This window comes from Mchenga conophoros, linkage group LG22 (assembly GCF_057382185.1).
Source record: "Mchenga conophoros isolate Kocher_MC1m ecotype Shallow Benthic linkage group LG22, M_conophoros_male_GT1.1, whole genome shotgun sequence".
Classification (NCBI taxonomy): Eukaryota; Metazoa; Chordata; class Actinopteri; order Cichliformes; family Cichlidae; genus Mchenga; species Mchenga conophoros.
In genome coordinates this window covers 6,599,273-6,614,463 of record NC_140546.1, presented here as the reverse complement: position 1 = coordinate 6,614,463, position 15,191 = coordinate 6,599,273, and the positions used below count along the sequence as shown (strand labels likewise).

The 15,191-nt window shown below is 37.1% G+C and overlaps 2 protein-coding genes across 3 annotated transcripts; both read left to right on the top strand.

Annotated features, from left to right (window-relative positions):
• Positions 1 to 1,361: 1,361 nt before the first annotated feature.
• Positions 1,362 to 6,953, top strand: LOC146548662 (major histocompatibility complex class I-related protein 1-like). Of its 2 annotated transcripts, none has more exons than XM_085263044.1 (6): positions 1,362 to 1,457; positions 2,612 to 2,884; positions 3,390 to 3,668; positions 4,397 to 4,717; positions 5,870 to 5,974; positions 6,155 to 6,953. In XM_085263044.1, the coding sequence occupies exons 1-6, from the start codon at positions 1,412 to 1,414 to the stop codon at positions 6,298 to 6,300; spliced, it is 1,170 nt and encodes a 389-aa protein (XP_085119170.1). In that variant the 5' UTR covers positions 1,362 to 1,411; the 3' UTR covers positions 6,301 to 6,953. The 2 variants fall into 2 exon arrangements, with proteins under 2 accessions (XP_085119170.1, XP_085119169.1); XM_085263043.1 differs by having other exon boundaries at positions 5,870 to 6,028.
• Positions 6,954 to 9,299: 2,346 nt separating this feature from the next.
• LOC146548661 (hereditary hemochromatosis protein homolog) lies at positions 9,300 to 15,069 on the top strand. Its single transcript, XM_085263103.1, has 4 exons — positions 9,300 to 10,124; positions 10,424 to 10,540; positions 10,905 to 11,145; positions 13,109 to 15,069. Exons 2-4 carry the CDS (start codon positions 10,505 to 10,507, stop codon positions 13,417 to 13,419), a joined length of 588 nt encoding a protein of 195 aa, XP_085119229.1. The 5' UTR covers positions 9,300 to 10,124; positions 10,424 to 10,504; the 3' UTR covers positions 13,420 to 15,069.
• The last annotated feature ends 122 nt before the right edge of the window (positions 15,070 to 15,191 follow it).

Genomic DNA, 15,191 nt, shown 5'->3' with positions numbered 1-15,191 from the left:
AGCTGGAGTCCAGCTGGTCTCTTTCTGCCTCTGTGACTGACATGGACGAGTCCTCAGAGGAGGCTGGAGAGCAGTTTTCTCTCTCAGAGTGCACAATCATTTCCAGAGTCTGCTGTACAGTCTAGTTTTACTTTCGTTCTTGTTCCCGGGATAACTTTTGCAGCTCCAAAAGGTTAGCATAATTTATTATTATTAAACTAGTTTATAATTCAAAGAATGGTCTTCTAAGACAAAATAAGTTAGACATCACACACACACACACACACACTCGTTTTCATATCTTAGTGAGGACATCTCATTCACATAATGCTTTCTTTAGCCGCTTACCCTAACCATTAAAATATGAACGCCTAATCCTAACCCTCAGCCTAAACCTAATCATAACCTAATTATAAACTTGACACCCAACCACAAGCTGCTATGAATAATAAAAACAAGTAGCGTCATCTGGTGGACGAACATAAACATTGAAAGCACGTAGTGCAGAAAAAGAGTCATAATATAAAGGCATTAACTGACATTTTTTGTCCTTAGAATCAAATGTGTCGCTTTTGTGTAGCTTAGACATTTTAGTCTAATTTAAGGAACTGGGGTAAGTCTAAAATATTATATTAAAAAAAAAGATTACCATCAGGCAAATATGAACTTATTTTAGCACAGCAAAATGGCATGAAAATGGGAGGGAATCGGGGTCTTTCACGATCCTATCTTTTCCGTTACGGAGATGTATTATGTATTCTTTTTTTAAATTGACGTCATATACATCCATCCATCTTCATCCGCTTTATCCAGGGCCGGGTCGCGGGGGCAGCAGCCTAAGCAAAGATGCCCAGACCTCCCTCTCCCCAGCCACCTCCTCCAGCTTATCCGGGGGAATACCAAGGCGTTCCCAGGCCAGCCGAGAGATATAATCTCTCCAGCGTGTTCTGGGTCTGCCCCGGGGCCTCCTCCCGGTCATATACAGTCATATTAAATTAAGTAGCACAAATGGACAAACAGCTGTGTCAGTGAGGGGAATTTAATTCTGGCCGTAATAGTATTAACGGTTTGTATTGTGACTTTTCACTGGATCACTCGTGTCTGCAGGCTGACAATACTGCACCAAATGTTACATTGACAGGAATAATACATAATAGATATCCTAACAGTCTCCCCAACTCTGGTTTCCTAATGTTTACATAGAGACAATACAATTTCTCGCAAACTACAAGACTTACAGGAATTAGACTTATTTAAATCATCAAAGCTTCTTCTTCCAGTTTCAGTTTATGGCAGGTTATTAATCCCATATCAGTGGACATGCAACATAGAAGGAGAGGGGAGGAATCTGAACCTTGTACTCTGTCGGGCTTTCAAAAGCAACGTCCACCAAATTCACGGTTACCAATGCTGCTTTCAGGATAACGAGGAAATGAAGTTATTTTTGCTGTTTTTCTTCTGCCGTGATTTATTTGCAGGTAAGAAAAACTTAAATTTTGAAGCTGTGACAGCAGGCTCACCTGACCTCGACCAGCGTGTTTACTTTCGTTTTAATTTAATAAGTCAGCGTCGATAATTACCGTGATCCCAATGTAAATTTTAATATTCACTTTGTGGAATAATAATGATACAGAACAGGATGAAAACCGATTCAGGATCAAAACCAATTCATCAGACGTGGATCAGCAATGGAATTTTATTGGCACTGTAGCATTTTTATTTTTTTCTCCCCCCTCCTCCTTCAAGCTCTGGTCCTACCAGAGGCCTGTGAGTTGATAACAAGCTGATAACGTGACAGTGTTAGTGTTTCATTTTAATGTCTGAATCTTAAAATATGTAAAATAGACTAATAAGTTCCATAGCTTAACACCCCCCCCCCCCCCCACGCATTTTTACATATTAGACATGATCTTCATTACCACAGATATCTGATGTCTTGTGTTCTTCTATAGTAGAGCTGTTACACATATACTATTTATGGAAAAGTAATAACAATGTAATAATACAGCTCTCCTCACACATTTCTAGCAAATGAGTTTACCTGTATAGAAAACCGTACTGATTTTTCTTTACCATCATTCTTCTTCTCGCATTCATCTTACCTCCGTTTTCAGTGAGAACAACATGTAAAACTGTCGCTTACACTGTATTAATTTTGTTTGGACACGTGGCCTCATCTGGTCAATATTCTTTTATGTAATCACTGAAATAAACTAACTGCATCTGTGTATACACATTAGCGCACTTCTGGTAGACGACTCAAAGACTCACAAGTGCATCATCATGCTAATTTGGCCTGTCAGTCGTGTTGGTCAGTCACAAAACTGACACTGCATCTCTTTAATGAGATGAAACAGCAGTTTTTCTTTTGACTAGATTTTGAGCTAGATCCCTAGCTGGCTTTGACCACTGATTTAGTCTTTATTTAATCCATGAAATACTCTTAAAGTAACAACTGAATTTCAAATGATCAACCTTATTTATAATATATAATAATATATTATAATAATAATATATAATATAATTTCTTTTTTGTCCTCACTTAGAAAAAACAAAGTGGACTACACCTCTGTTAGGCTGCTGACATTGTTTGCATATTTTTAACTATAAAACAATATTGTTTGTCTCACAGCAAAACACTCACTGAAGCATGTGGCCACCGGATCGTCAGGAGTCGCAAACATATCAGAGTTTTTGAGTGAAATGGTGTTTGATGGCATTCAGGCGGGTTACTGTGACAGCAGGAACAAAATACTAGAACCAAGACAGGACTGGGCAAAGAAAATATTAGATGACAACCCCAAGCAGCTGAAGTCTTTGACTGTACAGTGTTTTGTGACTATGCCAAACTTATTCCGAGCCTGGATTTTCGGTTTACAGCAGCAGTTCAACCAACCTGCTGGAGGTAAAGTATTTCCCGTTATGCCTCATGTCAGATCATTATAAAACATTAGATATAACAAAGCAAAACAAAACTTTATAACAAAAAGTTTTTTTGTTAATCATGAAAGATTTCAAGTTTTAATTTCGTTGGCCTGTTTCTTATTTGAGACCTTAAAACCATCATAAAAATACAAAAGTTTGTGTTAAAAAATGTTAAGATTTCAATTTTACTTATTTTAACAATAATAATATAATATAATAATAACAATCTTAAGAAAATATACATATCTCTATCTTCACATTCTTCTAAGATGACTCCTCTGCTGAATCATTTTCTTTCTCTTGTCCTTCTAAACCTTTTTGTTTTAAACACAAATAACCAGACGTTAATTTGAATCTGCAATGTTTTTCAATTGATTAAATTATTCAACTATTAATACTTAAATCTTGGAGAATAGTAGTGCCTCATACAATGAACAACATTAATGCAGTTCACTGCAGTCTTTGTTTTCTTTCTGTCTCATCAGGCATCCACATTTTACAGAGTGTAAGTGGCTGTGAATGGGATGAAAGCACTGGAGAGATGATCAACTTTTTACGGTATGCTTACAATGGAGAAGACTTTCTTGAATTTGATATGAAGACATTAAGGTGGATCGTACTGAAACCAGAGGCTGTTATTACCAAACAGAGATGGGACACTGACGAAAATAGAATAAAATACACCGTCAAGTTCCTCAGTACGACTTGTCCAAAGTGGCTGAAGATGTCTTTGGAAAGTAGGAAACATTCCCTGCAGAGAAAAGGTACAGTCACATAACCTGATGTAGCTTCATGGATGCTGTGGTGTTTATTTTATGTTGCATCGTTTTCTAATAATACAGGTCTCTTTTAAAAGAAAATGGCAGAAAAGTTTAAGCTGATTTCATATTTAATGATTTAGAAAGTAACTGAAACTGGGCTGGATCTCCTGTACATTTGTAAGATTTTATCAACACTTCCAATTTAACGTTTGATCAGAAACATTTTCAGGCACAAGTAGAATTTTCAAACGACATGCATCAGCAACCACTCTCTTATTTCTTTTCTATTTATTGTTTAATTTTCCCAGATACATTTTTGTCTTGCATGTATGACAGTGTTTTAACTGATGATACTCTAATGCAGGGGTGCCCAATCCCAGTCCTCGAGAGCTACCGTCCTGCAGCTTTTAGATGCATCCTTGTTCCCACACACCCGAATCAAATGAATGGCTTGTTATCAGGCCTTTGCCAAACATGATGGCATGCTGAAGAGGTAATCAAACCATTTGATTCAGCTGTGTTGGAGTAGGGATGCATCTAAAAGCTGCAGGATAGTAGCTCTTGAGGACTGGGATTGGGCACCCCTGCTCTAATGTGTCATTTTTTTGTCAAATAAATGTCTGCAATAATTTATGAGATGTTATCAAGATGCTATAACATTGTCAGATTTGGAAAAAATGAAACCCTTCTTTTTATCCTTTTGATATTTTCTTCTCTTTCTTTCTCTCCAGTTCTTCCCTCAGTGTCTCTCCTCCAGAAGTCTTCCTCCTCTCCAGTCAGCTGCCACGCTACAGGTTTCTACCCTCAAAGAGCCGTGATGTTCTGGAGGAAAGATGGAGAGGAGATTCATGATGGTGTGGATCCTGGACAGATTCTCCCCAACAATGATGGGACCTTCCAGATGTGTGTTGATCTGAATGTTTCATCAGTCACAACAGAAGACTGGAGCAGATACGACTGTGTGTTTCAGCTCTCTGACGGCGATGACATCATCACCAAACTGGATAAAAAAGTGATCAGAACCAACTGTGGAAAAATAATACCTGTCATAGGTGAGAGAAACGTTTTGTTTGCTGTCTCCAATATAATGCTTGACTTTTTTGTCCTATATTTAATCCCAGGAGGAACAGCTGTCACTGTGGGGGAAATGAATGTCGTAAATTTTTTAATTATTATGTATTACAATCATTTTCTCTCTTTCATTGTAAATGTAAACTGTTACTGTTATTGTTGTTAAGAAACCCATTTTTGCAAAAGTTTCAAATCAGGTTAATTTACATAGCACCAAATCAGATTAAAAGTCACCTCAAGGTGCTTTATACTTTTAGTTAAAGACCCTGCAGCATTCTGAAGAAAACCCCAGCAATCAAACTTGATGACAGTAGAAAGAAGGAAAAACTACATTTTAACAGGCTTAGAGAGGGGCAGCTATCTGCCTCAACTGGTTTAGGGTGAGGGAAAGAGAAAAGAGAAAAAAAGAGAGCATGAAGCAGATAAATCACAGACTAACGTAGAAAGAAGAGAACGATCTGATGACATGTTACAGTGATTTATAAACACGTGGGGAATTAAGAGTAAAGAGGAAATGCTCAGTGCATCACAGTGTATCACATGACGTCCGGGAACAATCTGAACCTATAGCAGCCTAACTAAAGGAGGTACCTGATCTAGCCTTGACTATAAGCTTTATCAAAAGCAGAGATAGTGTCTGTCTCCTGAATCCAAACTGGGAGCTGGTTCCACAGAAGAGAGGCCGGAAAGCTGAAGGCTCTCCCTCCTTTTCTACTTGTAAATACTATAGAGAGTATGTTATGAGAGAAATATTGTTTCTCTTTCTCATCTCTGTCAATATTCTCGCTGTAGCATTTTTAAGGTTTTTAGGAAATATTTAGGGGAAATTGATAATAATGAATGACAGTAATCCGGCCGAGAAGTATTTAATCTATGAACTAGTTTTTTAGGAAGATATGCTGTCAGTTTAAGAGATTTGTATCAAATATGTGACAAATTACTCTTCATTTAACTAAACAAACTGAAAACTATCAGATAGATTCAAAACAGAACAAATGATCAGTTAGCTGTTTTACAACTACTCTTCCAGGATATTTTAAATATTACTTTATTTTAATATTACTCGTAAATATGTTTATTCTAACCTGCTTCATCTGCAGATTTGATTTTGTTTGTCTGTTTTTACTGAGCAGAGAATCCCTCTGACAGGATGATCTCCATCATTGCTGCAGTGGTTGTTCCAGTTCTTCTCATCCTTTTTGCTGTTGTTGGATTTGCTGTTTACAAGAAGAGGAAAGGTCAGAGAATCAAAGGAGCCGAGTTTATCAATGAACCAGGACCAGCAGTGCATGGTTCAGTTATATTATTTCTTTGGTATTGTTTATATTAGACACTTTTATTTTTGAATATATATGACAGAAACTTTGATTGTAATGTAGAACAAATGCCTGAAATGATTTCTTTTCTTTTTATTTCAGGCAGAAACTCAAGTTCACCTTGTAAGTACAACTTGTTTTACTCTGATATACAGTTTATGTATGACGAAGACCAGAGGGCGGGCCCACATTACACCGGTTTTAGAATCGCTGCATTGGCTCCCCGTGTGTTTCAGGATCGATTTTAAAGTTCTTTTTTTGGTTTTTAAATGTCTTAATGGTCTTGGGCCTTCTTATCTCTCAGATCTGCTTTTACCCTCGCGGACCCTGAGGTCCTCTGGTACTGGCCTTTTGATTGTTCCTAAAGTCAGGACATATACTCACGGAGAGGCAGCTTTTCAGTGGTATGGTCCTCGTCTGTGGAACAGCCTGCCGGAGGAGCTCAGGGCCGCAGAGAACGTACATGTTTTTAAGAACAGGCTCAAGACCCACCTTTTTAATTTAGCTTTCACCTAACGTTTATTTATTTTATGCTTATTTATTTGGATTTTATTCTTATCCATTTTTTAATCTTCTTACTCTATTTATATTTATATTGTATCCTGTTCTTATTTATTTTATCATTTTACCCTGTATGTAGCCTATTGTGTCTTATCTCCAGTGTTTCCTCGGAGGGGGCTCTCTGCACCGGGGCTGTGATCGACCGTGGCTGCTGGGGCTCTGGGGGTTCTCTCAGCCTGGCTGGGGGGCTCCTTTGCCTCCCTCCTGCTGTGTGCCCAGCCTGGAGGCTGCGGTCTGTGACCGGCTCCCGGTGCAGACGGCTCCCTGTTATAGTGTTTCCTCACTTGGCTCACGTGAACCCAGCCCAATTTTTACTCTTAAGTGTGTGTGTGTGTGTGTGTGTGTGTGGGGGGGGGGGGGGGGGGGGGGGGATATGTGTGTAGTGTGTATTCACATCATTTATGTTAATGAGAGTGTGGGGAGTGAATTGGAGGGTGGGGTGGGCTGCTTTTAACTATGTAAAGCACTTTGTGCTACATTTTTTTTGTATGAAAAGTGCTTTATAAATAAAGACTGATTGATTGATTGATGTATTTTATAAAGAATACCAGTGATTTTTCTTCTTTGGAAATAGCAGTGCCTGGCAACACTGCTGAACTGTTGGAGAAACTGAAACAAGATCCACACATACAAAACAGTGTTCAAATCTCCAGTTAAACGAACACATAGAAGGTGTTTTTTAAATAGTTTGTTTATGTGAACTTTACTTTTTGTGGAAAACCGTTTTTTTCTTTTTGTTTTTTAATCCAAAGGATTGTTCAGTCATTCAAGTCAAACAGTTTTCATGTTTCACTATATTTTTAACTGTTCTGTCTATAAATAATTTACTTGCACCATTTTGGTTATTCATTTATATAAGGTCAATAACGTAACCACCTCCTTCACCCACCTGTTGGTTTCTTTCATTATATTTTTTATAACTGGAGACGTGGCTTATAATAACAGCAACAACAAAAAGTAATAAAATAAAATAAGGTAAAATACTTACATTTTAATACTTTTTTTTAATTTTTTATCTTTCAACTCTGCTATTTATTAAAAATTTTAAAGTTGAAACTGTTTTCTTCATGGAGTTATATTCTCAGTTAAATAATTCCTTTACATAGCAAGAGGTGCTATGTGTCTATTTCTTTATGAATCACACACACACACACTGCTGTTTTCTGTTGACCATTGTTTAGTTTAAACAATGCTGAGAATTGTTGGGTTTTCTAACATAAAGAGACACTGAGGTCCATCCACTGTCCATCAGAGAAACATGCTTTTGAAAATAAAAAACACTGACATGGAATAGCTATGTTTGACAGTGTGAAGATCAAACTGGATAACATCTACTCACAGATAATGAGTGTAAAATTCATGTTACATGGAACATCATCAAGATATGACAATGATAACAGAGGCCAGTAGGTGTCACTGTAGAGTCAGGTGTCAGATTGCATCAAAACCTCAAAACAATTCTGGCAGTTGTTGAAAGTTTTCTTAAAAACTCTGAAAACTGATAAATATTTGAAAATACATTTCAAAGTAACTGAGAAACATGTATGCTCAGGCAGAATCTGTGACATGGCAGTGGCAAATAAAAAGTTAACAACACAATTAACTGAACAGCAGTTAGATATTTTGGAGAGAAGTAACTTATTAATGAATTCCTGGAACTGGCACAGTCTGTCACAAGAAACTCATTGAGGCTGCGTAACAGACCTTCATAATTCAGTTATGGAACTATTTATTTTTTAAAAAAAAAAAAGTACACATTTTTGCATTTACTTGTTGATTTCTTTTTTTATTTTCTTTTTGTAAATGAATTTGTATTTCCTAAAAAAAAGAGACTGTGGGAGAGAGAAATTCGACAGGTTTCTGTTTTAAAAAAACATGTAAAAAGATTTAACACTTGATTTGGTGCATAAAGTTTGCTACTTTGTCAACTGTCTTGATGAGTTGTTTCTTATCTCATGTGTTAAAACCACATCTATGTTACGTCTGGAACTTTTTCTCTCAACCAAGAATATTTTTAGTAACATTTGCAAACTGTACAAAAGATCACCTTCCCAAAAGACATAGTCATGAGAGTGCAGATAGTCATGAGAGTGCTTATCAAACCAGTGTACCTCCTCTCATAAAAGGTTAAGAAAATGAGTGGCTTGATTGTTTCTATATGTATCTGACAAAATAAATAAATAAAAAGGACTCTATCGGAAAGTGACAAAGTCTGGGTGAGTGGGAATAAGGATATAACCAATGGTGGAATGCTAGAAGCTTGATTGGCAATGGTCCTTTTTTGAAACAACTCATTTTCAGTTAGAATGAGGAAACAGATCCTCCAGGAGTCATGGAGGTTTGTTAAAGATATCATCACTTTCAGGGTAATAGACACTGGATCTGAACTGGACGTTTTGGCTGGAAAGTGAAATATAATAGATAATCCATGCAGAAAAGTAGAGCTCAACTGACCTGAGGAAATAGGTGTAAATAAAAGGAGCGCTCTGTGTTGTAGAGGCATCAGTGCACGTATGTGTTAAGGGGAAATGGCAACAGCGATTTCAAAGGTCAGGTGGTTGAGACCTGAGAGAGTTCCACAGGAGCGTGGATTTGTGACATAACAGACTTGAGAAATTTAACAAGCAAGATAATTATTAGTGTGGAGTTTGTGGCAGTATTGTAACATAAATCTTTCACAGGAAAATAATTCAGGGTGTAAAATCAGAAAGTTAATTCCTAAATAAATGGGGATGAGGAAGACTGGTAAGTCCTGCTTTGAGTAGCAGAGAGGATGTGGCACGAAGAAGAAAATGTCATACGTTTGCTGTTGTGCATTGTTCCAGTAGTTTAACTGAGGAAAGGAGCCAGGGGGAAAGAAAACCCCATGATTCAATAATTCGTTTCTGGACTTTATGTTTTTACCTTTGTGGATTACCTGCCAACAGATAACCAAACGTTTCACTTTGAGTCCAGTTTTCAGTCTTTAGTGTAATTCTCAGCCCAACACATTATTATCATTATTATTATTGTGAAACATTATTGTCGATGAATCATCTTTTTTTTATTTCATGGGGAATAAAACCTGCTTTTCAATTTTTGCCTATTATATTTTCATATTAAATTAAATTTTTTTTTAACCAAAACAATGACATTATTTCTTTATGAAGAAAAAAGTGCTGAACTGATACTATGTTTTTTGAAACAATTTTATACACGCTCGTCACTTAGCATGTATGTCAGGGACAGGATAAAAGAGAGAAAACAACCTACACTTATAAATGTATATGTGTCTATATAATTAGGACTTTTCCTGTGAAAGGAACAGGAAGACGCCCTTATCCCACACACACTGAACCTTTTTTTTTTTTTTTTTTAACTTTATTCACGTACTGAACCTAACGGGTTTCCGGTAACGGTACATCGAGAGTAAACAAGATCAACAGTTATTCTAACAGTAACTACAAGATGAGGACAGGATGACTTTATTCTCGCGGCTTCTTTTATTATTATTTTTTTGTTTCATCTGCAGGTAATAAAACCTTTTGAATCTTTTAGCTCTAACAGCTTTTCACATCTGCAGCGCGTTTGCTTTAACGTTGTGTTAGTCTGACCTTTGTTAACTGAACTTCCTCACCCACGTTCAGGAATAATAACCGAATCCTCTTCTTATAGATTTAAACGTAGTTTTTATTGCTAAGCTTGTCTCACAGTTGGTCTTTGCTCACACTTGAAATAACTAAAAAAATAACTACAGGAGTTATATTTTTCATACTTTTTGGATATTTTATTTATCTAATCTTATAACATATTAAAATGATTGTTTCACAGTGAAACACTCGCCGATAAATCACTTCACTGGATCTGCTGGAGTCCCAAACGTCACACAGTTTGTGGGTGTTGCTGTGGTTGATGGCGTCGAGGCAGTTTACTTGGAGTGGTACAAACGTGAGTGCTTTAACATTCAGCCAAGCGCCTACAGAGCGCAAATTATTAGTTTGAAACAGCAGTTCAACCATAGTGAAGGTTACGGTATGTGGTTATTTCTTCTTATATACCTTCTGTCTGATTATTATAAACCATGAGATACACCTAAGGAAAACTATTTTGCTAATCGTGAAAGATTTAAAGTTCTAATGTTGTGCTTCTCAGATGAGATCAGGAATGATCAGACTTTACTAATATCAACATCTCTTAAAAACCATGACAAAACAATGCATTTACAGAATTATTCAAAATTTTAGTCTTTTAGATTAATATATGTATCATAGTTCATTCTCTCTCTCTCGTTCCACGTTTTTGCATCTTACAGATTAGAAGTGGCTGTGAATATGAGGAAAGCACTGGAGAGAAGTCTGGCTTCTTGAAGTATGGCTTTATTGAACCGGATCTGAAGACACTGTCATGGGCTTCACCGAAGGCTGACGCTACCAAACAGAGCTGGGATGCTGACAGTAATAAAACAAAGCTAAATGAAGTTTTCCTCACTGACATCTGTCCAGAGCGGCTGAAGATGTTTTTGGACTGTGGGAACAGCTCCCTGCAGAGAACAGGTAGAATCACATGACCTCATGAATGCAGTGGTGTTTATTTTATTTTGAGTTATCTTTCTAACAACACAGTTATCTTTTAAAGGACAAATCTTTGAGGCTAATTTTGTATTTAATGATTTTGAAGGTGAATGAAAGAAGCTGTGTGCAAACACTGCTGTACTGCTACATTTTATGGACAATTTATAGTTTCACATTTCTATCAGTAAGTTTGACACAAGACACAAATAAGGAAACAGAAATTTGTGGTGCACTGTTACTTATAGTGTTCTAATAATCAAGACCAGGTGACCAGCACACACAGCATTATGGACATTCGTGGTTTTATCCAGTTTTAACATTATAACATATATTCTTTATAGTTCTACACTAAGTCTATGGATATCAATCCATTGGGTAGTTTTTATCCTTTATTTGTAGGTAAGGGGCCTCTCTGAAAAAGTTAGATATTCATAACTGATAATCAGTTATTTGCATGGGCAGCAAAATGTCAAGCTTCAACAAAAGAAACAAAAAAACAAACTCAAATGCAGACTTGAATTGAGAAAACAGGAGCTCTGATGAAAGCTGATCAGAACAAACTGCTGCCAAAAAAAGAATCTAGAAAAGAACAAAGACTATGGAGTCGACTACTGGGTCAAATCATGTCAAAACAGACAAACTGACAACTGTCAGAGGAAGAGACACGGCTGCATGCACACACAGAGCTGATTGGACACATGTGAAACCAGGGAGGAAAAGTAAAGCCAGAAGAAGAAGAAGAAGCTCAGAACGAGTTGTGTCTTTGTGGATCCAGATAGAGTGCACAATAGATCATATGACAGATGGAACCAGGCAGGAGTCTCTGTAGGTTGTGATATTTGCAAATAATGTTGTGATCTGTAGTGAGAGCAAGTGGAAGAGAGCCTGGAGAGGTGGAGGTGTGCTCTGAAGAAAAGAGGAATGAAAGTCTGTTAAAGCACGACAGAATATACACGTGTGAATGAGTGGGAGGCAGGTAGAAAGAGGTAGAGTGGAGTGGGTGGAGACGAGTGTCAGGAGCATTCAGCAAGACTGAAAGAGAAGGTTTACAAACTGGCAGTGAGACATGCTATGAGGTATGGTTTGGAGACAGTGGCATTAACGAAAAGACAGGAGGCAGAGCTGAAGATGTTAAGATGTTCAGAATGGACAAAATTAAAAATGAATCCCTCAGAGGGGTAGCTCAGTTCAGGCAGGGCAGTTTGGAGATGAAGCTAAAGAGGCGAAGCTGAAATGGTTTGGACGTGTGCACCGGACGGATAGAGGATATTTTAAGATGAAGGATGTTAAATGTGAAGGTGCCAGGCCGAAGGAGAAGAGGAGCCTCATGGCTGTAGTGAAGGACAAGCAGAGGGTTGGTGTGACAGAGAAGTGAGACTGAGGTAGATAATCTGCAGTTGTGCCCATAAGGAGAGGAACTGAAAGAGTTCTTCAGCGTTTTCCAAACAGTGTATTCTCCAACTTTTCTTTTAGCTTCAGCTGCTGGTGGATGGATGGATTTACATGATTTTATATTAATGTTTGTGATTAAAAGAATGATTTTACATGAACTGAACCCATGTGTTTTCATTTAGTGCATTCATGAGTTCAACATTTCCATTCGTGCAGTAGTTACTGATAATATATCTGTGTTTCTAAAGTTGCATTTAGTTTAGATTGTGCCATGATACATCCGTATCCAGCTGCTAATAAGCTGGTGACACTCACTCTGTTTTGAATTACAGATTTAGTTTTGATTTTCACATCTTCACAGTTCATGTCAGTTATTTTCTACTGCTGCAGCCATGTTTTTCATCTAACACTTGTTTCACTGTCAGTGTTTCTTTTTCTCTTTATTGAATTTCTTGTTTATTCTCATCTTCTTTCTTTACCTGTTTTTCCTTTCTCATTATTATTTCTTTCATCCATTCTCACTCTCTCACTTTCCCACCCTCCCACTCTCCAGTTCCTCCTTCAGTGTCTCTCCTCCAGAGGACTTTCTCCTCTCCAGTCAGCTGCCACGCTACAGGTTTCTACCCAGCCGTGATGTTCTGGAGGAAAGATGGAAAGGAGACCGATGAAGTTGTGCCCCACAGAGAGATCCTCCCCAACAATGATGGGACCTTCCAGATGAGTGTTGATCTGAATGTTTTATCAGTTAGACCAGAAGACTGGAGCAGATACGAGTGTGTGTTTCAGGTCTCTGATTTCAAGAAGAACATTCTCACCAAAGTTTTTGTTTGGAATCCAAGAATTGCAGCTGTTACTACTGAATAACTAATGGAGATTCTAATAGACAAGAAGAAACAAATTCAGTGCTTGTATATATAAAGTTATAACTGTTTTTTTATTCCAAAAATGCAAGATATCAATGTTATTAGTATTCTTAAAACGAATCCAGTTTAAATTTCAGGTTCACAGTTTATACCAGGGGTGTCAAACTTATGACCCGTGACACCAAACAAGCAGGAAAGATAAAGAAGAGATTAGCATGAAAACAACAAGACAGGGGTGGTTGTTACAAGGATAAGTGGAAAAGAATGGATGGATGTATTTCAATTAGTTCAATTAGTCAGTATTGTATAAAGAAATAACAAGTACTATTGTTGGGAAGCCTATCAGTGACACCTTGTGAAGTTAATCACAATCACTCTTTGCTCTTCCAGCTTAATCAACACAGCAGCCAATTTAGCTAGTGATTCTGAGCCTTACGGTGCACTGGACATTTCCTTCTGTGTGGTGGCCAGCATTGTTATGCTAGTCTAGGCAGTTTAATGAACATTCTTGTGTCTTTCTGAAGGTGTTATTAATTATTCACATTTACAAATTCTGTTTGCGTTGTTGTCTAATTATTGTTGTCCCACCGGGAGGAGAAACTTGGGTCCAAAATGGGATCCTATTGGTGGCTCAGCTTGTTAATAAAGAGGGACAATTACTTACATACAACAAATTCCTTGCACTATATCATATTCCAGTCAGTGGATTTCTCAGTGGTGCTTGGTGTCATTTCCTCAGATACTTTAATGTTATATAAAAACACTGACAGCTCAATATCTACCTCAGTCGCTCTCCCCGATCCAGCTGAGTCAGCAGTGGGAAAAATCTGCTTTTCCCAGGAACAATAAGAGAATATGTAGTTTATTCCAAGAAGATATCGTTTCTCTCCCGTATATAATATTGTACTGAAATCGATATGTTCCGGATATCAACTGGAAGACAGTCTGGATGATCCCCCATAAATATCTAACTGTAAATAAGGTGAAGGAAGTTTAATTTCAAACTCTACATAAATGTTACCCAGCCAGTCACCACATTGTAAAATTTAAAAGAGACATAAATAATAATTGCACTTTCAGTGGGGATCATCCAGAAACTGTGACACATCTTTTTTTGGTACTGTTCTTCTAGACAGAGATTCTGGAAGGAATTTAGCAGGTTTGTTTTTGTCCATATTTTAAGGGAGTTTACGATGGGAAAATGTTTTATTCTGTTTCTTTAAGTTCCCCAAGAAGAGCGATAAATGTTTTTTTAATAGATTTGTTAATACTTTTAGCTAAATTTTTTATCCATAAATGTAAGTTTTCTGATGAAACCTCATATTGCTGTCATTTTCTAAAGGATGTGGAATTGTACATAAAATCAATATCAGACTCCACCAACAAAAAGGCCCTCAAAACAATACAAATATGTGAATTTTTGCATGTATTCATATAATTATTTCTTTACCCCTGGTTTTGTGTGTTCATGTCCTTTTTTTTTTGTATACTTCATCTGTTTGTATGTTTTGTACTCATTGTTTGTTCAATAAAGTTCATTAAAAAAAATCCCACTGACAGTGTATACAAAGTTTGACCATGGTTCAGAGGTTGCTCAGCAGAGAGTGATTTAACCCTTTCATGCATGAATTATGACAACCTTAATCAGTTTTTTTCATAAGTATTTTTATTCATCATTAGGCATGAAAAAAAAGATTTTTGAACTTGATTTTTTTTTAAACATGTACTTTTCATGTTTTTACATGTCCACTTAAATGGACAACATATGTTTTG